The sequence below is a fragment of the Colius striatus genome, unplaced genomic scaffold, assembly GCF_028858725.1.
Source record: "Colius striatus isolate bColStr4 unplaced genomic scaffold, bColStr4.1.hap1 scaffold_38, whole genome shotgun sequence".
Taxonomy (NCBI): Eukaryota; Metazoa; Chordata; class Aves; order Coliiformes; family Coliidae; genus Colius; species Colius striatus.
This window is the reverse complement of record NW_026908522.1, coordinates 1,623,012-1,644,315: the sequence shown is the minus strand read 5'-3', so window position 1 is coordinate 1,644,315 and position 21,304 is coordinate 1,623,012. Positions and strand designations below refer to the sequence as shown.

Below are 21,304 nucleotides of genomic sequence, written 5' to 3'. Positions count from 1 at the left end.
TGGGCTCCTGCCCGGCTCCTGGCGCTGCCGGCGCTGCTGACGGCCGCTGCTCTGCGTCGGCGCCTGAGCCTGAGCCCTGTGCGGGGCTGGCTGCAGCGCTGCCGGGACACTCTGTGCTCTGCACGGGGACAGAAACAGCAGCAGGGACGCTGCTTTCCCCTGCACATCCTGCTGGCTCTTGTCTGTCAGCGTCATCCTCCAAGGGGCTGGGCTGAAATGTCGTCGCTGACACCTCTGGAAGGTCAGCCTCTGGGCATTCCTCTTCCAACGAGGAACACAGACTCTGAGGGACACAGGCTTCCGTCTGGGGCCACGAGTCCTTCTCTGGGCCTCCTTCCTCCAGCGCTTCCTCAGCAGCAGTGGCCGGTTCCTCACGGTCTCTGGCCTGCGCTTTTCGGGAGGAATAGAGCCACCAGCAGCCCAGCAGTGCCAGCGCTCCGGGCACGGCGTATGGGATCACGCTGCTGAAGCGCAGAGACATTGCACACAGCCTCAGCAGGATCTAGCAGGAGACACAGACAGCACGTTCAAATAGACACAGGGAAAGAAACAGGAAGGCAAAAGTTTCAGAAAAGCCTTGAGGCTCCTGTTTGGGCCCAAACCCTCCTCTGTAGCTCCCAGTGCCTCCTTTTTGGGCCACAATCAGAACTAGCACAGAGCAACACTACTCATAGCCCTGGCCAGCCTAGAGAGGTGCAAGAGTTCAGCCTAGAGATGGATCACGAGGTACAGAGTTGGATCATCCTTACCTTTGGAAGAGGCTGGAGAAGTGGGCAGCAAATGAGAGATGGTTGGAAGCAAGCAGGAAGGCAAGTAGCCAAAGAAGGAGCTGAGTCCTCCCGAGGGCAGCTCAGCCCAACTGGCTCTGGCTGTCCCGCTCTGAGGCTCTACAGCCCCTGGCCAGGTGAGGTCACAACGCCGGGTGGGGTCTGGAACAGCCCCTGTGTGACATCAGCAGCGCCCTAAGGTCTCCCTCTCCCTTGGTGACGCCCACAGCGCTCCCCCTCCCCTGGGATGGCCTCTGGCATCACTACTAGCCATAGTTTAGAACTACTGCTAGAGGCACAGCATTGTTCACACTGACAGGAAAAGTCTAACACTGAGCAGGGCTGCAGGGAGGAGGCAGCTGGGGTGCAAGAAATCCGCTCCACAGTGGCTCCCTGGGACACCAGCACGGAGGCCGGGACAGAGCGGAGACTCTGTGGGCAGGTCCTGTCAGCTCTTGCAGAAGAAGGGAGCTGCATGGTACTACAGAACTCTCCTGACAACACAACATACAGCTTGTGAGTTCCAAGTGCCAATCAGGACTCAATAACCAGTGTGACTTTCAAGCAGGGATTCTTTTTGGCAGCGCTGGGCACACAGGGGATGGCTCCACCAAGTGTGTGCCCTGCTTAGAGCAAAACTTTCTACATGTGCCCAGACTAGATCTGCATGTTCATTGCACTTCTTCATGAGTTTCCCCCATTGTCCTGCCTCAGTCTGCCCAGGTCACTGACGACTTATTTCATAGAGACTGATGTCACTCACCCACGTCAATGACAGCAGGTGGTTCTCCTTCACTCAGCTCCAGAGGGTAACCTCCAGGGGCATCTCCACTCAGGGAATTACCAGACATACCGCAATTGCCCTGGGCCCATGGCTCCAGCCTGGCCAGGGCCCTCTGAAGAGCCGTCCTGCCCTCAAGCACATCTACACACCTGCCCAGCTTGGTGGGATCATCATACTCCCTGAGGGTGGTGGTTTAGCCCTGACTGAGTGCCAGGTGCCCACCAAGTTCTAACATCACTCTCCCTCCTAACCTGGACAGGGGAGAGAGAAATATAACGAGTGGGTTTGTGTATTGAGACAGGGACAGGGAGATGGCTCGGCAATCACCGTCATGGGCAAAACAGACTCAACCTGTGGAGAAAAAGGTTGGATTTATGAAGAAACGATAAGAACAAGGAAATGAGAAACAAAATAATCTTAAAACACCTCCCCCCACCCCTCCATCTTCCCCTGCACCCCCTGCCCCCCCCCGCCTCAGCTACCTAAAACCTGGCCCAGGCAGAACCACTACAGGGGTGACCTTCACCTCGACCGGTGACAGCCAGGAGACCGAGACCTTGCACGACGATGGCCGTGTGGCCTCGATCTCGGCCGACTGTCACGGCTGCTGCCTTTGCCTCTCCATGGGGGTGGCGGCGAAGGGTTTTCTTAGCTTTTAAGGAACTTTGACATGATTCCACACACGTTCTTCAGCATCATTCCCCCTCTGAAGGTCTTTCATCAGTTTCAGATTTCCTTAAAAACAACCTTGATCTTGTAATTCCGGAGACAAAAACTGACCAATACTCACAAAAGCCACCAGTCTGCAGTCTGGGTGAAAGTCTCTCTGTGCTTTTACACGAGACAGACCAAAGAGGAGATGAAGACCATTTCTCTCACTGAAATGCTCCAAAGTGCTTTGGGGTAATGGTTACCCCAAATCAGAACAGGGAGATGCAGAAAACCCAGCACCTACACCTTTTCACTTTCTCTCCTCCTCACGCCTGCCAGGTGGTGAACGGGGTCTTCACAGAGCAGATTTAGTCAAGAGACACCTGCTCCTGAGCAACTGCTGCCCCATTACAACTCTCAGCCAGCTGTCACCTCTGCCACACTGGAGCTACTCACCTACACAAGATTCCCCTATCACTGCCAATCACCTTGGATCATCCCTCATGATCCAGGTGTGGAGTGGAACTCCTCCCGAGTTCCCCACACAACCTGCTTCTCCACCACAGACGTGTCAGGCAGTTGGATAGCTTCTTTTCAGCCCTTCTGTATTCTGTCAGTTCCTTTGCCAAATCCCTGCCAAAGCAGGCGACAGGTTCCCTGGCAGCCCGGCTGCCACAGATGCTGCACCAGGGCCCAACAATGGCAAAGCAGCAGCAGGCCAAGAAGCTGGAGAAGCTGGTGGGATGATGGGTGGATCCTGCTGGCTGGAAATGGTTGGCTGGAGAAGAGGTTGCAGGTTGTGTGTTCTCACTTGTCTGAGGAGTGTGGCTGGAGGTGGAGGCGGCGGCAGCTGCTGCTGAGGCTGCTGCTGAATCTGCTGACTGCAGCCAGTGTCATTCCTCAAGTTGTTCACAATCTGGAGGCAGAAACACTGTTAGAAAAAGGCACCATGAAACTTTAGGAGAACAAAAGCCTCCACAGAGGCTATCCCTGTACTGGCTGTCAATCCTAAAATCAACCCAGAGACAGATACATGAGCACATCCCACTAAAGGCTGATAAGAATGACTGGTCACCCAGAGCAGCTGCATTCAAAGCACTTGAGTGTTAACAGCCCATCGGAAAGGGAGGCAGTTGTGTGGAACAAGCGTGACCTGAACTGGCCACATTGTCTGTAAGGAGCTGTCAGCTTCTCTAACAACAGATCATGGCCTGGAGAAGCCAGTTGGGCCTCAGCCCATTGAGCCTTGCCTAAGGAGACCTCAGTGAACATTTCCTTCCCTTCCAACTGGTTGCAAACAGACATTCCTCACAAACCCTCTCCACCCAAGCCATGGGGCTACCTTGCACAGGACTTGTTGGCCTCCTAAGAGTCAGGAGAAATGTCTGTCTGATGACACGTTGGGCACTGATGTTCCTCAGATTCCAGCAGTGCTGTTCTAATACCTGTGATGAATTAGAACCATCAGAATAGCTCTGAGCCAAACTAAGGAAACGTTTAGGGTTCAAGTCAATGACAATCAATTACAAAAGTATGTGGGTTAAATGCCTGCCTGTCTGTCTGTGGCAGACCCCAGTAAGTCACCAGAGCTGGCTGTACAGTTTTGTGGGAGACAAAAGGGCTGTGGGCAGCCTAAATGCCTTCCATATCCAATCTGGAATTCACCTGCACCATTATGCTCTCTTCTCATACTCCACCTTCTGCCTCTAGAGATCATTGAAGCAGAGACGTTCCAAGGGAAAAAAGAGCTGGCTGCCTTTTGTTTCTGTCTTTAGCACGAGAAGAGCCCTTTGCTGTTCTGAGGGTACTTCAGTTTTCAGTAGAACAGGTAACAGAGTCGCTGTGTCATCTATTTCAGCTTTCACAAGATCAGATGTGATGTTTGGAGTTAACAAACGTGGCAGTAACACTTACAGTCGTCACAGTCACCGTTTTGACAGCAGGGAATAACAGCTGCGTCCATCATTAACTCTTTACACAGGGGACATAACAGCTCCTCAAGAACAGGAACATCTGAAGAGGAGGAGGAGGAGGAGGAGGATGGCTCCTGTGGCAAGAAGGGAGGCTTTTCCTTCTTCTTCCGAGCCTAAGCTGCCCTGGGGGGAGGGAGGGTGGGGAAAGAGAAACATTAAAGACTGGGAAAGGAAAAGTCATCCTCTCAGACTAGTCAAATCCCTTTCTGACAGCTGGAAATGCATGGAATGAATCCCACCTCTGCTCTGGAAGAGGGTCAGTGCAAAATGCAGGCTCACGAGGAGTTTAGTCTCCGAGTCATCACATTTCAGAGAAGGAGGAAGTCTTTGTAACAGCTTCTGCAAAAGGAGCCCTATGACAGAAAACCACAAGTGCTCCCAATCCCTTTCTCAAACAGCCACTCTTGTCAGCACACAGCAGCACCTGCTCAGTTCAGAGCAACAGCACAACTTCAGCCTGTTTCACACGTGCCATCTGATCAAAGGCAGAGGAAATCTCCAGCCAGCAGCCAGTGGTGAAAGTTGACAAGAAGCCTTTGAAACTTCAACCAGAGGCAAAAGGAGCTTTCCAAGAGAAAGACTCCCCAGGAACAGCACTGAACTCTTGGTCAGAAATGCAGGTTCTTGGCACACCACAAGATGAAGCAACTTCCAGGGGCACCAACAGCAGCACTGCACTGTCTTCATATTGGAACGGACGACAGATGGGAAGGTTGAGATACATTGACACTGCTGCCTCCCTCACAAGGACAGATGCTGGCCCGTCTCTCTCTCACACACACACACGGTTCCTCTCGCTCACTCTCTGGCCAGTCCAATTAGCTCCCCACTTACGCGTTACTGGCTGCGATGGCGTATTTCCCGTCGCTCGTCAGCATCGCGCCCTTCGTGTTGGGATCATCCACCTCCACCATGAAACTCCTGGGAATTCCAGTGCTCCTTTTCATTCTGGGAACAGCATCACAAGGGATCAGAACTTCAAATGAAGCACTTGCAGCTAGACTCTAAAGCCTGAACATCAAAATGCTGTGTTCTCAGAGTCCAGTGACTGTGGAAATCTCTCTGTGCACAGACACTGCTCTCTCGTGGTACAATGAGTGTAGCTGAAAGGCTTTCAGCCCAAAGTCCTGTGACTCAGGAGCCCTGTAAAGAAAAACCAGAAGAACTCATCAGGCTGCTGTCTTGAAAACCAGCAAGAACAAGCCCAAGCGCATCATCTGAAATCTTCCCATTGCCGTGGTTTGCACCCTACGTCCCGGCAGGCCTAAAAGTGTAACTCTGCTGTGGGTGAGATCTATTCACATCTACTCCATGGTAAGAAAAGCTAACAGCAGCTGGAAGGAGACAGACAGAATCTGAATGCCTCTGCAAACCAACAGCCAGGAAGAAAGGTGAACATACTGAAACCCCTCCCAAAGAACGTGATGTTTCTTGGATATTCACAGAGCAGACGTTTGGCTGGTGGCTTTAACTCCTGCAGGTGGGATTCTTCTGTCTATAACCGATGAGTTCTTAGGGATCAAGGCATTCTCATTGGTGTATTCTGAAAGCAAAGTCAGCACAGAAAAAACTATCAGTCAGTTTGTGAGCAAGTGTCTGAATGTGGAGTGTCAGAGCCCTTCAGAGAACCCCGCTACAGACAGGACAGCCCCATGTTACATCTAACATCGTGCACTCCTCATCTCAACACACGAGCTGCAGGCTGCAAGACATCTTCAGGTCTGGGAATCAAACACAAGCAGCAAAACCTTCATTTGTCCCAAGAGATGAGCCCCAAAGAGCAGGGCCCTGAGGCCCCGCGCCCGCCGCCCCCAAAGCACTCACTAGAATAGAAAGAGAACAAAACTGCAACAGACCCAAAAGCCTCACACACCCACGTGTGGCAAGAGTAACTGACTGGAAGCCCACTTAGAGGGGTGCACCCTAAACCACACCTGCAATAGAACAGGTTGTTGTCATACAAACAGGTACTGAGGAGAATTGAACTGGACTAGAACTATGAGCTCATTTCACAGATACCAAAGCACTGCTGTTGCACAGGAAAGGTCCCTCAGAACAGGAGATTACTGTCTTGTGCATTACCAACTGAAGAAGGGAAACCAAGAGCAAGCAGGTGTCTTGCTGAGGACAGCAGACCACATTACAAGGATCACAAGTGCATCTTGAGGACAACGGCTGGTAATGCATCTGTGACACCTCTGTCTCTGAGAGGAAAATCATGTCTTTGAAATCCTTAGGAAAAGCTCTCCAGAAACTCATTTCCACCATGGGTCAAATCCCTGCTCCTGAAGCCCTGCATTTCATTCTAATGGTTTACACACACTGACTAAACACCCAGTAGCGGGAAAAGTAAAGAAAATAGCGTCCCTGTTTTAAATTCACCTTCATACAACAAGCTGACACAAGACATGCCAGGGGATTTAGATGCACTAGACAGAAAACAGCAAGGCTGCTGCTGACTTTGAGCTGAATGTCATGACGGCATTGAGCTAGATCTTTGCCAGGCCCGGAGTGCTTCACCACCGCGGCACTCTCAGCAGAAACACCCTCTTTGTAGAGAAATGGAGAGAAGAGGCAATCACAAAACGACAGCTGGAGACTGCCAACACACAAACAGTAACCCAAAAGTACTTCAGACTGCCGCTCAGTCATGGGCTTTGGAAGGCATTTGCAGTAGTTCTCCACACAGTGCTCTGTATTACACCTTGGTAGTTTAGACTTGGCTCTGCAGATGGATTACCAGCCTGGCTAAGAGCTCCAGCTGCACTGTGCCTCACCACTACTACCTTGTCAAGTCTGGATGTTGGCTCACACACACAGGAACTGGACTGACCCAAAAACCACAACCTGGGCTCTGCAGCACCGATGATCCAAGTGAGTTCAGGTGGAAACACATTTCTGAGCCATGCTCCTTTCTCCAAGACTATACATCCCAGTCAGAGAGAAACTCAAACAGGCTGTGCAAACACCCCAGGAAGTCCATCCTATGAATACATCAAGCACTTCTGACTGTTTTAATTGTGGTAACTCACCTCTCCTTTCCTGAGCCATAGAAAAGAGCTAGAATGGCTGCTACAGTGAGTAGAAGCTACTAATTTGTTGTAGAAGTTGGAAATGTAATTATAGATGGTAATATGAAAAAAAAAAATCACCTGAGATTTCCTGCACAAGCTCAATGGAACACAAACAAAACACTCCCAACAGAGCTGGCTGAAATTCCCCAAGGTTAGGAAGAGACGCAGCACTGCAAATGCCATGTCGAATACACGTGAACAGTGATGATGAGAAAAAGATCCAAAAAGGAACAACAGGAAAGTTGTAAAGATCACTTCTGAAAATCAACTCCTGATGCCTCTTATGACCGTGTTTACAAGGGCATGTGTCCCCCATCTCCCTTCCGCAAATGCACAGCTGGATTCCACACCCCACACAGGAGAGTCACTGGGCTGCTGGGATCAGTCACACACATGACTGAGGGAAACGAAGGCGTCCGAAGGAAGGGATTTGACCAAGGGAACCCAACACAGACAAACCCATTCCCTGTGTTGCTTTCACCAGCAAATAGAAATCATGTTCTCTTTCTTTAGCGTGGTGGGAACAGCAGCTCAGCAGCGGGTTTGTAGGCACAAATGTGACATGGACCAGCCAGCTTGAATAAAGATGGTAGGGACAAGTTAATGCAGCTGGCAAGCTACTTCCAATTATCAGAAACAGCTGCTGCAAGGTAATCAATTGGGCCCTGGGTGATCACAGGGGTGAAAGCAGCATCTAAGGAAGTAGCTAGCAAAGGAAGGGTGGGTTTGAGTCAACACTGTTGGTGGCATTACATTGCCCGTGTATGTCTCTGCACGTGCATTACCTAGCTTCTCTACATCTTGGGATGAATATTGCTTGCACTGTTACAACAGGCCTGGAGCAGCTGCCAGAGCTCCCAAGGCACAGCCAAGCCCCAGCTGTGTGTCCCCCAGCTCCCCTCACCCAGCTCCAGGCCCCCAGCACGGCTCCGGCCGGCTACCCCTTGCTCACCATCGTGGCTTCGTGGCAGAGGACGATGACGGCTCTGAGCACCAGGCACCGCATCACGCTGCTCTCGCTCCCCAGGTACCTCGGTTCCAGCTGCAGGGCGCGTTCACCACAGGGCTCATGTCAGGGCAGGCCAGGAGCTGAAACACACCGAGTACTAACCCTCTGCCCCAGTGACTGCTCTCCCCCCCTATCTCCTCCCAGCAACCAGGCTCACCTCGACCAGGAACGCCGTGGCAGGGACCTCCCAGCAAGGCTGCTCCCTGCTCAGCAGATTCACCAGGCAGTGAATCAGTTTCTAACATGAGCCCCTCGCGGCACCACACATCTCTCTGGCAGGGGGTGGGGGGAAAAAGGGCACCGATAACCCCAAGCAAGGTGGGCAAGGCCCTGGACTTGCTGAGGGCTGGACTTCTCAGGAGAAAGGTAGTGCCCAAGACCAGCAAAAAGCACCCTTCCTGCCCCAAAGCCTCCTGACGACACTCTTTTGCTGCCCACGGGCCAGTCGTCCCCCCGGCTCTGTCTCTGGCCCTCGCTGCATCCTGCCTGGCCCTGGGACGGACGCCCCATCCTGAGCCCTCAGCCCAGGCCCACGGGAGGGGACGCTGGTGCTTTGGGGGGTGTCTGCTCCTGGGCACCCACCTCTGCCAGGCTTCTCCAATCTGCCGGGCCAGCCCTTGGTGACAAGCCCCTCTCACCCAGCACCAAGGGCATTTGCGAGGGTGTCCTGTTTGCAGAGGACAAATGTTGGAGGGAGCAGAGAGAAGGGGGCTCTCACCTGGCCAGCAGCCCCACGGCACTGTGCCGGGTCTCAGGGTGGAGCAGTGCTTCCCAGCCGTGCTTGCGCTCGAATTCACGCACCTCGGCCTCATAACCCAGGTAGTACAGCAGCTTCCTCAGGGTCCGCATCGCAAACCCGCGCCCAGGTCACACTGGGAGCCCCTGGCCTCAGCTCCAGAGCCGTGTCAGGGATGGCAGGACCGGCACGGGGCACCTGCCGGGGATGATGGGAGAGCGGCCTTCCTGCTGCCATTCTCAGGGCCCAAAGCGTCACGGGCAGCACCCAGCCCCTCGTGCCCCTGCACACAGCCTGCGCTTGAGGCCCAGCAGCCCCATGCTGAGGGTCCCACCCGCCTGCTGCGGCCACAGGAGCCCTCAGAGCCCGACAACGGCTGCCCAGAGGGGAGCCAGAGCCCCGCACAGCCAATGGCAGCGCAGCAGGCGGGCACAGCCCTGATGGACGTGTGAGCGCAGCCAATCAGAGGCCGCGGCGCCTCAGGGAGGGCGGGCCCAGCGCAAGGCGGTGACAGGTCTGCAGCCAATCAGAGGCGGCGGAGCCTCAGGGCGGGCTCTGCAAAGCCCCTGAGCCACAGGCAGAGGCAGAGCGAGAGAGACGGGAGCTGCTGGACACAGGCCCCCAGGGGTGAGTGCTGAGGGGCCGGCACATGGCTGTGGGCAGCGAAGGCTGCGGCCCTGCAGAGGAGAAGGCTGAGCTCAGGGGCCCTTCTCAGCGCTGAGGGCTCCCTGCAGGGCAGGGGGCGAGAGGCCGGGGCCGGCGTGTGCTGTGTGGTGGGCAGGGACGGGACACGGGGTGCCGGGCACACGCTGGCACAGGGGAAGCGCCGCTGGAACAGCAGGAGAAGCTTCGTGACTGTGACACAAGGCCCTGAGCTGTGGATGGGCACACTGAGCTAAGGACTGCGCCTCAGCCAGCACCAGAGACCCCCAGAGACCCTCCCTCGAGCGGTTTGGGGCTATCGGGAGGCTCTGTGGGCTACTGGGAGGAACTGGGTGTTGGTGGGGGTGACTGGGAGTTACTGGGGGGGCTCTTTGGGAGGCACAAGGGGCTACTGATGGGTTAACTGGGAGTCACTGGGCTGCACTGGAGGCTATTGGGAAGTACTGGGTGTTACTGGAGGTGAACAGATTTACTGGGGAGCTATTTGGGGCTACTAAGGGATGAACTGGAGGCTACTGGGAGGCACTGGGAAGTCCTGGGTGTTACTGGGGCCTATCTGGGGCTTCCGGAGGCTACTGGGAGGGACAAGGGGCTACTGAGAGGTGAACTGGGGGGAACTGGCGGCTACTGGAAGTGAGCTGGGAAATACTGGGGAGCACTGGGAGTTTCTGGGGGAAAACTGGGAGCTACTGGGGAACTATTAGAGCCTTGTGGGGACTCCTGAGAGGCACAAGCGACTCCTGAGGGGTCAACTAGGATCTTCTGGGAGGCACTGGGAGCTCCTGGGCTGGTTTCTGTGGGGAGGGGTCCCCTGTGTGACCCCCACACACACTCTCTGCCCCCCCAGTCTCAGCACTATGGGACCATGTCCCTGGGCACTCCCCAGCCTTTGCGAGCTCTGAGTGCTCTCAGAGCGCTGCTGCCACTCGGACACGCCGCCTTGCGCATGGGAAGGGGCAGGTCTGGCGTGGGGAGGGGGCGGCTGGGTGGACAAGACCCCCCATAACGTAGGACCCCCCCAAGCCCAGGGTTGCTGTCCTGCTATCGGCCGGGGCTGCCCCGCACCCAGCAGCCCAACGGCAGCACCTTGAGCATCGGCTGCAGCAGCGGCAGCGTGAGGGGCTTCCTCAGCCAGGACACGCTGATGGTGGGGAGGGGGCACAGCAGGGGAGGAACATGGAGGAGGATTTTGCCACAAGCATTTTGTGGCGTGGGGAGAGACTTCTGGGGCTTCATAAGCCAGAAAAAAATGACTGGGGGAAGGAGGCATTTTGGGGTGTTTGGGGATATTGAGGAGTCTTGGTGGCTTTTGGGTCCCCTTCTCACCCTGAGCCCCTCCCCTGGTGTTAAACGTGTCGGTGCCAGAGCAAACGCTCAGCTTTGAGTGGGGGTTTGGGGCCTTTTGAGTTGTTTTGAGACCCTGATGAGTCTTGGGGAGTGTTTTGGAGTGTCTTGTGGGGGTTTTAGGGTGCCCCCTGCCCTCAATTTCCCCCCAGGAGTTGAACATCTTGGTGCTGGAGCAGTCGTTGGCCGAGGCCCTGGAGCTGCAGGGTTTCGCCTTTGCTGCCGCCCGTTTCCATGGGCTGTTTGGTTTGGCCGTTCAGGCGGTGCCAGCCTGTGTCAACACGATGTGCCGGCGCCTCCTCAGCAGCAACGTCTTCACCTTCCACCTCCAAGGTACGGAGGGGACCCCAAAATCCCCCCTCCTCGAGCAGGACACTCATGACTTGCTGCTGACAGCGGCAGCCCACGGTTGAGTGCTGTGGCCTGTCGTGCATCTACACCTCGTCTCAGCACTTTTGCAACTGCATCCTGACACAGATGGGCTCAGGAACAAGCGCTGCTGCGCTGCCCTGACATAGGGCCATTTTTATCCCACCTTCAGGGCCCTTTCAGTGGCACCAACCCCGGCAGCAGCAGCAGTGGGCAGGTTTGAGCCCTGCCAGTTCCCCATCCAGAAGCTGCTGGTTTCGTTAGTTGTGTCCAGCAGCTGCTGCAGGCTCTGATGGGAAAAGTGCCTGGAGCAGCAGGACTCTGCAGCAGAGCTGAGCTCTGCCCCTCTCCTTCACTGCAGGGTCTCAGCAGCAGTCATCAGGCAGCAGTGAGGAGCAGCTGCAGCTATAGCAGTGTGTCTTTGCCCCGTTGGACTGTGTAAGATTGACCAGAGGCTCCTGTTATGTTTTGCAGCTCTGGGGCCTCTGTACTGGTGCTGCACAACTGCAGTGTTACGTGTGCAATGGAACCTCTGCCATGGGAAGTTAGTGACAAAGAATTACAAGCAATTCCAAAGAGAAAACAAAAGCAAAGGCCCCTTTGCCTCCTGGTGTCTGTGCAGCACGGCCTGGCTCCCCTCCCTGTGCCCTGCAGCTAAGGGCCATCTCACCAGCCCAGCCCTGGCTGGACACTCAGCCCCAGGACACGGGGGCTCTCAGCCCCCTCCATGGCCATGCCGGACTTGCACAGAGGGGTGAGAGCAAATGGTCTGCCTGTGGGTCTCATGGCTGCTCTCAGCCTCCTCAGCCATCCTCACTGGTGTCTGTTAAAGTCCTTAGATGGAGGGGAACCAGGACACCGTTTGGGGTTTGCCGGTGCTGCTGGGTTTGCCAGATTTGGCCCTGGCTGTGGGCTACAGTGGGTCCTGCAGCATCCCTGGGATCCCATCCCCCGAACCCAGAGGGACAGGCTGACCCCCCCCAAGAGGGTTTTCTCAGCAGCACGACCCCAGGGAGCCCCCCCGATGCTGAGGTGACAGCAAAGGCCTCCTCCTCACAAGAGAGAGAGAGAGACCTGTGTGAGGACAGAGATGTTACAGTCAGCTCAGCGCACTGACCAGATGCCCGTTTGCCATCATAGAACTCCAGTAACAGAGTCCATGCAGCTGCTCTCCATTGCCTTTGTCCAGCTGCTGTGTGTGTTGCACTTCTGCCACTGAAGCAGGAGCCTTGTAATGCCTCGGACCCAAAAACTCTGGCTTCTGTCTGATGCTGTGGCCCGGTCATATGCCAGGGGTCTCAGGAAACTGTATCATCTACAACTGTTCCTTCTCATTGCAGGGGATGTCCTCACCTAGCAGGGGGCAATTGTGCATCTTCAATCAGAGCGTTTTGGGAGGCCTCAAAGGCTTCTTGTTGCTGTTTGGTCCCCTGCCCAACAACCTTCTTCCTAATCAGTTTCTGCAAAGGGCACGTTAACACTGCCAGGTGTGGGGTCAAAGCCTTCCAATGCCCTAAAAGTCCCCAGAAGGTCTGTACTGGCTTCACTGTCCTTGGCACAAGAAAGCACTGAACTGTTTGCTACACTTTATTTGGTGTTGCTGTAGTCTGGCCATGCCAGACTGTTCCCCAGAATTCCCCAGGAATACCAGGGCCCTGTGTTCTCTTTGGATTCAGTGCCCAACCTCAGCCCTGTGAGTATGTTTTTGGTGATCCAGCAGCTATGGCAGCTTCTGGCTGTGAGTCTGCCATCATCAGTAGATCATCAGTGTAACAGTCACCCTGATGGTGGCCAAGCCTAGAGCTGCATCCTTTGGTGTTGACCTTTGGTGGCAAAGGGGAGGAACTGTGTGAGTGGCCCTGAGCCAATACCTGGGAAGTCTATTGCTTTTGCTACCAGGTAAAGGCAAACTGGTGCTGGCTTTCTGAAGCAATTGCAGGCAAGACAAGAGCTCTCATAGGTAGGAGGGGAGCCGGGCAGGAGCTGAGCAGTGCCCAGAGCGCTCCCGGGGAAGCGGCCACAGGCGCTGAGGAAGCGCAGGAGGAACGAGGGATAGAGGAGGAATCCTGCCCCAAAGCAGCAGCCGCCGTCCCTACTGGCTGTTCTGTCCTCCTGCTTCCTGACAGCACAGTGTCCCAGGCAGGGCTGAGGCTGAGGTGCCAACCCAGCCCCGTGGCCATCAGCAGCGCCGGCAGCGCCAGCAGCGTGTGCGGGACCCCGCTGGAGCCGAGCCGTGCCCAGAGCGCCGCTGCGCTGCCGCCATCCCCGCAGGCAGAGCCCCGGGCTGCGAGCGGGGCCGTTGCCGGCTGTGGCACACGCAGCCCCTTCCCCGCCGCTCAGCACACGGCTGCCAGGAGGGATGCTGGCGGCTGGGTGCCGGCGGGCAGCCAAGTGGATGACACGGCAGGTGTGGGCCGCTCGGCCCCATTGGTCTCTTTGGCTTTTGGCTTCAAGATCCTAGATGGTTTGTGCTGGGGAAGGGCTCACTGTGTGTGAAGGGCTGCTGCTGAACTCGGGCCTCCTGTGGTGGCATTCCCAGAGCTGGGCTGGGTGGTCCCAAGTCGTCAAGGGAAGCTTTCAGTGGGCTCTGTGTGATGGGACTTGACCCTTTCTGACATCCTGGGGAACCTGATGCAGGAGCATCCCAACAGAATGCGTAGCAAGTGCTCGATGGCATCTCACTACAAAAGGATCTCTTCTCCTGGGCTGGTGTGTGGGAGCTGCGTTGCGTGGGCTGTCTGAATGCTGACATGGTGCCTTTCTGTCAGGTTTAAGTGCAACTAACATGGACTTGGAGGACACAGATGGTCCTCCATCCTGCCGAGGGCCAGACAGTGAGTTGCCAGAACCATCACTGAAAGAAAAAATCCAAGCAGTCTAATGTCCTTGTGTGGGAAATAGAGGTGCCCAAGGTAAGCAGCCACTGTCCTGCTCGTGCCTCCTGCCCTGCCCTACACAGCCATCTCCTGCTTCTTCCATCTCAGGGCCACCCCAGGGAGATACAGAATCAGCCAACGAGGGTTTCAGCATTAGGGCTACACCCTGGGATGGTTGCTGGAGTCCTTTTTCTCCATCACTTCCCACCCTGATCTGTCACGATGATGCTTTGAAAGCCTTCAGAAGGCTTTGAGGGTTCACAGTCCCTGAGAGTAGGGAATGAGTTGTGATGCTTTCCCCTGTGCAGGAGGGTCACGTTGCAGCTGCCTGTCCAAACCCAACCTCCAAATCAGCTGCAGGAACCAGGAAGATGGGCAAAAGAAGCCCCAGGGCACAGTGGTATTTGATCTACATTTCTCTCCTTGACTCTTGCTTTCTTGTCTTTCATCAAGGTGATAGTTACACGTCTGATTGGCAAGCAAGGACAATTTATTAACCGCTTGAGGAGAGAGTCTGGGGCCAAAATTTCTCTCTCAGCGCTCCCTGATGTCGATGACTACGAAGTCTGTCACATCAAAGGTAAGAGGAGCCTTTTTGTTCAGAGTCTAGAGCGTAGCTTGGGGGCTTTAATTAGACTAGAAATGGATTCAGTGGCTTGGCTAGGCCACGGCTTTTACCAAAATGTTCTGCTCAGGGCTGTTCCAGCAGAGGGATGTGGCAAGTGGCCTGGGCCTGGGCACGTGCAGCCTCTGTTGTAGGGCTGAGAATGCATTTGAGCAGCTTTGGCTGCTGGAGCTGAACCAGCCCCTTTTGCAGGATCCCTTTGGGCTTGAAGCAGCAGATAGGGGATGCTTCTCAGCATCTTGACTGGGAAGGATGTTGGATCAATTGGGGCTGAAAAGTGTCTGTGAGTGAGTTGGGTCAATGCAGCTCAGGAGGCTTCTGGCAGCTGAGTTGCTTCCCATGGCAGGGCTGGAGTCTAGAGCGTAGCTTGGGGGCTGCAGCTTGGGGGCTGCAGCTGCCCCCGTGTCTGCCAAGGGCAGGAGCAGGAACTGGCTGCTGCAGCTGCTGTTGGGCATTTGCTGTTCCTTTGAAGGAGAGCCTTTTAAAAATAGCAAAGTGCAGAGAAAATAGAAGACAGACTCCTCTGAGCAAAGCCACTCCGTTCTTCAGGTAATTACCCTCCCAATGAAATGCATTTCTCTGCTGTGCTGTGTGTTGGCTGTGAGGGGCAGGAGCTCTGCTCCCGTGCTGCTGAGGAGTCAGCTTTTCTGTGTCAGGGCTGCTCTTTTTTGGGATAGAACTCACTTTTATCACTGAAAATTGGAGGAATCTTGGCACACGACGTGGAAAGGGCTCCTCTCTGTGTGCCTTAGTGCAGTCAGGAGAGCTGCAGTGCCCATTAGTCTTTTTCCTCTCTGCCCTGTGTTTTCCCTTGTGCTGCCTTGAAGATGACTTCACACACAAGTAACTCCTCAACAAGCATCTGGGCCGTAAGTCAAGCAGGACAGTCCTGTTGCAAAGGGCACTTCTGCAGGCTCTGCTCTGTCCCACCCTGGAGATGGAGCTGTCCTGGACAAAGCAGGACACAACTCCTGCTCCAGAGAAGCAAAGGGAACAGGATCACAACAATCAGAATATCAGACCAATCCTAATGGGGCCTGACTCTGTCTGCAAGCCAAAGTGTGCTGAGTCCTGACACTCCCTGCTTTATCCTCCTCATGGTACAAATGAGGGATTTGTCTGCTCTTCAAATGAGAGACGACTTTCTATGTCCCATTGCCCAGCCAGACAACCCAGAGGTGAAGACTGTTAGAACAGGATCCTTCCCTTTCAGATAGCTCCTGCTTGAATATGTGCACTGGGAAATGTCCCGGGGCTGGTCTGGAGCTCTGAATGGCTTTCAGTGCTTTCTTAAAAAAGACAGAATTGCCAGGTGTAGGAGGGGAATTGCTGTGTTTCCTGAGAAATCACTGAAAAGATGAATGAAAAAGAGTTCCAACACGTCTGTGTGAAAGATTCACCGAGGAGGGCAAGGGGAGAGCTCCCCAGCATGGCCGTGGCAACTCAGGATGGCTGCTGCTGCCTCGCGGATCTTGCCATGGGATGTGTAGGAAAGGACCAAACCAAGGCAAAGGGTGAGATCAGGTGGTTTCTGGAGGAACAGAGGTGGGAAAACAGAGAGAAAAGGGGTTGAAAGGAGCAGGTCACACGTAAACAGGGGGCTGATCAGTCCACTTCTGTGGCCTTGCCTTGCAGCTGGTCACCACAGCCTGTCCTGCTTTCCCAATACCTGCACATCTGACAGGGCCAGTGCCAGACAACTGTCAGATGGAGCCGCTGCTAACCAAGGCTGAGTGCTGGAGGTAACTGCTCCTCAAATACGTGATTAACATATTTGAGAAGGGGAAGCAGTTGCTGTGTAGGTGGTAAGCCACAGGAGAAAAAGGGGGTGAGAATGTCAGAACACCACCTCTGCAGATACCAAGGTCAGGGGAGATGGAGTGGAAGGAGGTGCCCAGGCACTAGAGGAGAGATTCCCCTGCAACCTGTGGTGAAAACCATGGTGAAACAGCTGTGCCTCTGCAGCCCCTGGGAGTCCACAGTGGAGCAGAGATTCACCTGTAGGCCATGGAGAATCCCACACCAGAGCAGGTGGATGTCCCAGAGAGGCTGTGACTGCCTGGGAAGGAAGTTCCTGGCAGGACATGGGAACCTGTGGTGAGTGGAGCCCACGCTGGACTGGGTTTGCGGTCAAGGCTTGTGACCCCATGGGGAAACCACGCTGGAGCGGTCTGTTCCTGAAGGGTTGTTTTCCTCTGGATGAAACCCACGCTGGGACAGTTCATGAAAACTGTGGCCCATGGGAAGGATGTATGTTGGAAAAGTTCATGGAGGACTATTTCATGTGGGAGGGACCCTACACTGTACTAAGGACAGTGTGAGGAGTCTTCCCCTGAGAGAAAACAGCAACAGAGACCATCCGTGATAAACTGGCTGTAGCCCTCATTCCCAATCCCACTCTGCTGCTCTTGGGGAGGAGGTAGAAACTCAGGAAGAAAAGAGGTGTGGGGGGAAGCATTTTAAGATTCAGTTTTATCTCTCATTTCCTTACTCAATTTTGACAGTTAACAAATCCAACCATTTCTGCAGCAGTTTGGTCTGTTTTGTCTATGATGACAATTGCTGAGTTATCTCCCTGTCCTTATCTTGACAAAGTATTCATCTGTGGAGGGTGACAAATGATTCCAATTGCCCCAACATAGGGACATCAGTGAAATCAGAGACCACTGCCTCAGCTGTTCTGCCAAATGCTCCCTGCATCTGGGCAGCCCAGCATTCAGCAGCCTGTGTCTGCCTTCCCCACAAAGGGATGCACAGACACTCACAGCCTCAGTGTTTGTTCAAACAGACATTTATTCAACTATGTCTTCAAACAACTAACTATGTACATGGTCAAGCTCCCAGAGGCAATGGGCTCCATTTTTCCTCCTACATGAGGTGTCCATCTGCCGTCAGCTGTGAGCCTCACCAACAGAGCTCTGCCTGGAGACTTCTATCGCTTTCCGTAGATCAGCAGTCTTGCAAGCTTATCTTTCAGCTTATCAAAGTCCCGCAGAGCCTTGGCATGGGCAGCCGTATCCTCCACCAGGTGCTGGAAGAGGTTGAGTGGTTCAGCCTCTCGGAAGCCTGGTGGCAAGACAATCTCCTCTGGCACATTCTCATTCCCAAAGAAGAAGTGGTTGAGGCACCTCTCCTCCACGCAGTGGCCCAGGTACCGCATGATTTCCCCCAGGCGCATCAGGAAATGCCTCCTGCGCCAGCCTGACTGGGGTGTGCTGGCCATGAGGTGCATCACTACTGTCTTCATGATATACGTGGAAAAGCTGTATCCCAGCAGGATGCGGGTGCAGAGATGCAGGCAATGGAGGTGGTAGCTGCCAGGCTTCCAGGCCACATGCCTGAAGAACTTCACCTCTGCCACAGCACAGCTCTCAAACCACATCGTGCTTGGGGTGAAAACAGCGTCAGGTGAGGTCTCGCTGGTCACAAAGATGTCTGAGTCACCTTGCTGCACCCCAAAGATCAACTCAAAGGTGAGGATTTTCTGTCTGCAGTTTCTCACCTCAAATTTGCAGGAGCGCCTAGAGGGCAGCATCACAAGGGGTTGTGAACGTGACAGAAGAAAGAAGCTCCAGGCTGATACCATCAAGTGACAGAACCAGCAGGCAGTTTTCTCCACATCCAGGTAGTGGTCAGTGCAGAGGTGGTCAAAGAAGTTGGTGACCTCATCACTCCTCCATTCTTGCTCGGGGTGATGGAGGAAGCAGAGCACGTCTCCTGTCGGCTCCTCTCCACTGCAGGTGCACTCCGGCTGCACACGGATGCGAAAGCCCCTTCCCGGCAGCTCCTGTGCAGTGTCAGGCTCCAGGTGGAAGGAGTACCCTTGGGGGGCCTTCAGGGGCACAAGCATGCGGTGTGTGATGTCCTTCTCACAAGGATTCCAGCCTTCAAAGCTGCTGCCCACCCCGATGGCTGGCTGCAGCACCAGGGAGAAACTTTCTGCCAAGATTTTTTGGCTGATTAAGACAAATCTGTCCATCAGCTTCTTTGCCGTCTCACTCTGTGAAGCCAGGTTCTGAACTTGCCACTGTATGTGTTTGTCTAAAAACCCTACAAAGTCATATCTTTCATTTTCCACTTTCACCTGCTCATTGTTGCTGCTGGAGCTCTCCTCTCCACTGCTGTGGTCTGGCTCACGGCTCCTTTTCCTGAGCCACCAGAGGAGCCCCAAGAGCAGAACCAGGACTGCAGCAGCGACCCAGAATTGCCAGTGCTGCAAGCCATGAAGAAGCATGGCTCCCCAGGCAAAGCCATACTGCCCCTGGTGTGTCTGCTCCAGCTGCTCCATCAGCTGAGTGGTCTCCAGGCTCAGCTGCAACTCAGTCTGCTTCAGGCGCTGGCGCGTGACTTCATCCAGTGCATCGCTGACCGGCTGTGGTGCCATGATAAGGAATGACACAACAAAGAAACATATGAGCTCCATGGCCTGCAGGAGGGGGGATAGAATAGATTTAGAGGGGTGGGAAGGAGGGAGCTGGCAGTGGGGAAAACAGGGCTGGGAGAGGGGTCAGGTTGGAGAGAGGCTGAGGCAGGGGGGAGGCACAAGGCCTGCACCAGCCCTGCCAGCGACTGAGCCCTGGGTGACGCACCTGAGCCCACCCCTGAGGCCCACGTTCCTGCCCCAGTTCCCCTCTTCCTGCTCCCTGCACACTCACCGCTGTCCCAGTACGTACTGGACCCGTGCTGCCTACGGGGCCCCTTTTATAGCCGCCCCTCGCTGACATGACCTCTGATGTCACAGCCACTGCAGCGCCTCATGGCAATGGTTGCCGGGCAACTGAGGCTTGAGGCCCCTGAAGGAGGACAACCTGGGAAACTACAGGCTGATGAGCCTCAACTCCAGCCCTGGAAAGGTGACGGAATAACTCATCTTGAATGTTATCACTACACATATGAAGGAAAAGATCATTATCAGGGGGAGTCACTACGGGGAAATCCTGTTTGCCCGACCTCATAGCTTTGTATGAGGGCATAACTGGTTGGTTAGATGAGGGAAGAGCAGTAGATGTCATCTACTGCAAAGATCAGGAGTTAATCCATTAAGTCCATTGCAAAGGGCAAGGCAGAGTGAAACATACCCGTGTGGAATGTGCAGCACTGTAACAGGCCACAGCAGCAGTGGCAAGAAAGACCTGACCACCCCAGCACAAGCCAGGAGTAAAGCATACACATGGCCTGCCAGGGGCTTTTCATACCCATGGAGCCAGTCCCACTGGAGGTGTGATTGGCAGCCCTAAGGACAAACTTTGCACCAGACAGACTTTGGTGGGGTGGTAGAGCTGAATCCTAGACTAAGTGCAGCCACTATGGGTTGAGTTCCTCTGTGCAAGCATGATACAGCAATAGCTCTCTCATCCTACTGTACCAAGTTGTCTGGGCGCTGGCATCTCCTCAGTGTTCAGTCCTGGCCAAAGTATCAGCTCAGAGGAGAATATATCATGGTATTCCTGCAGGAGACTACTGAAATCAGTGGCTGATGACACTGCTGAAGCCTTTGCAGTGAGTTTGGCAGGCTTGGGGTGGGAGCTAGTGGCATGGTGGGGAGCAGATTTGACTGAAGTAGCATTTTGTAGAGTCATTAAACAAAGTCACTAGTAGCAACTTCACTCTGAGGCCAGAGCTTATTCAGATCCTTTTTTTCATGCACTCTCCTCATCTTGATTTCTACCTTTACCACTGGGACAAGAGAAAAGGCTTTGGTAGAGTCAGAGATAGTGGGAAGGTTTCATTCCAAGGGTGATGGGTTGGTTTATTTCTGCCAGGGCTAGACCTTCCTCCAGAAAAGGCTGAAATCCCTGGAGTCCCGGTTCACATGCTTTGACTGCTCTGAGATGAGCCACAAGCTGCAAGAGATGTTTGGCAGGCTGGAGGCAGATCACAGAAAGCACACATCTAAAACCAGGGTGAGCCATTAAGTGGGTAAAGTCTCTTAGCCACATCAATCACAGCCTGTGTTTGTCAAGCAGATTAAAATAGCATGTACACAAAAAAACATCTGGTAGTGAATGGTGGAAGAGTTGCTGTTTCCAAATAACACACTTCCTGGGATGATGCGTGTTTCATGAAACAATTAATGGAAACTGGTGTGCAAATGTTACGACGCTGTATTGTTTCAATATTGTTTATCATGCAATAGTTATTACAGTATTATTATTGTGCATTATTCTTTATTCTTGAAATTATTGCAGTATTATTTCACTATTTCTTATAGAATGTAAGGTTTTGACAAGTTGGTGATGGGAGCAGAGGAAGAGAGAGAAAGCCTAGGCGTGAAGGAAAGCCTCTCTCCATCATTTTTGAACAATCATGCAGGACAGGTGAGGTGTCTGAGGGCTGGAGACAGGCCAATGGCACTCACTGCAGGCTGCAACAAGGGCAGGAAGGACGAGCCAGGAAACCACAGGCTGGTCAGCCTCACCTCCATCCCTGGAAA

General features: G+C 54.2%; 1 protein-coding gene and 1 pseudogene across 1 annotated transcript; both read right to left on the bottom strand.

The window, feature by feature from the left end:
- The window catches only part of LOC133629320 (uncharacterized), an 83,098-nt pseudogene extending 73,991 nt beyond the window's left edge, over nt 1–9,107 (bottom strand).
- An 8,696-nt stretch (nt 9,108–17,803) lies between these two features.
- Nucleotides 17,804–19,255, bottom strand: LOC133629319 (inositol 1,4,5-trisphosphate receptor-interacting protein-like 1). Its single transcript, XM_062019968.1, has one exon. It carries the CDS (start codon nt 19,253–19,255, stop codon nt 17,804–17,806), a length of 1,452 nt encoding a protein of 483 aa, XP_061875952.1.
- Between the last annotated feature and the right edge of the window lie 2,049 nt (nt 19,256–21,304).

Coding starts and splice junctions, on each gene's coding strand:
- LOC133629319 (XM_062019968.1), bottom strand. CDS start 19,255: ATGGCACCACAGCCGGTCAGCGATGCACTGGATGAAGTCACGCGCCAG.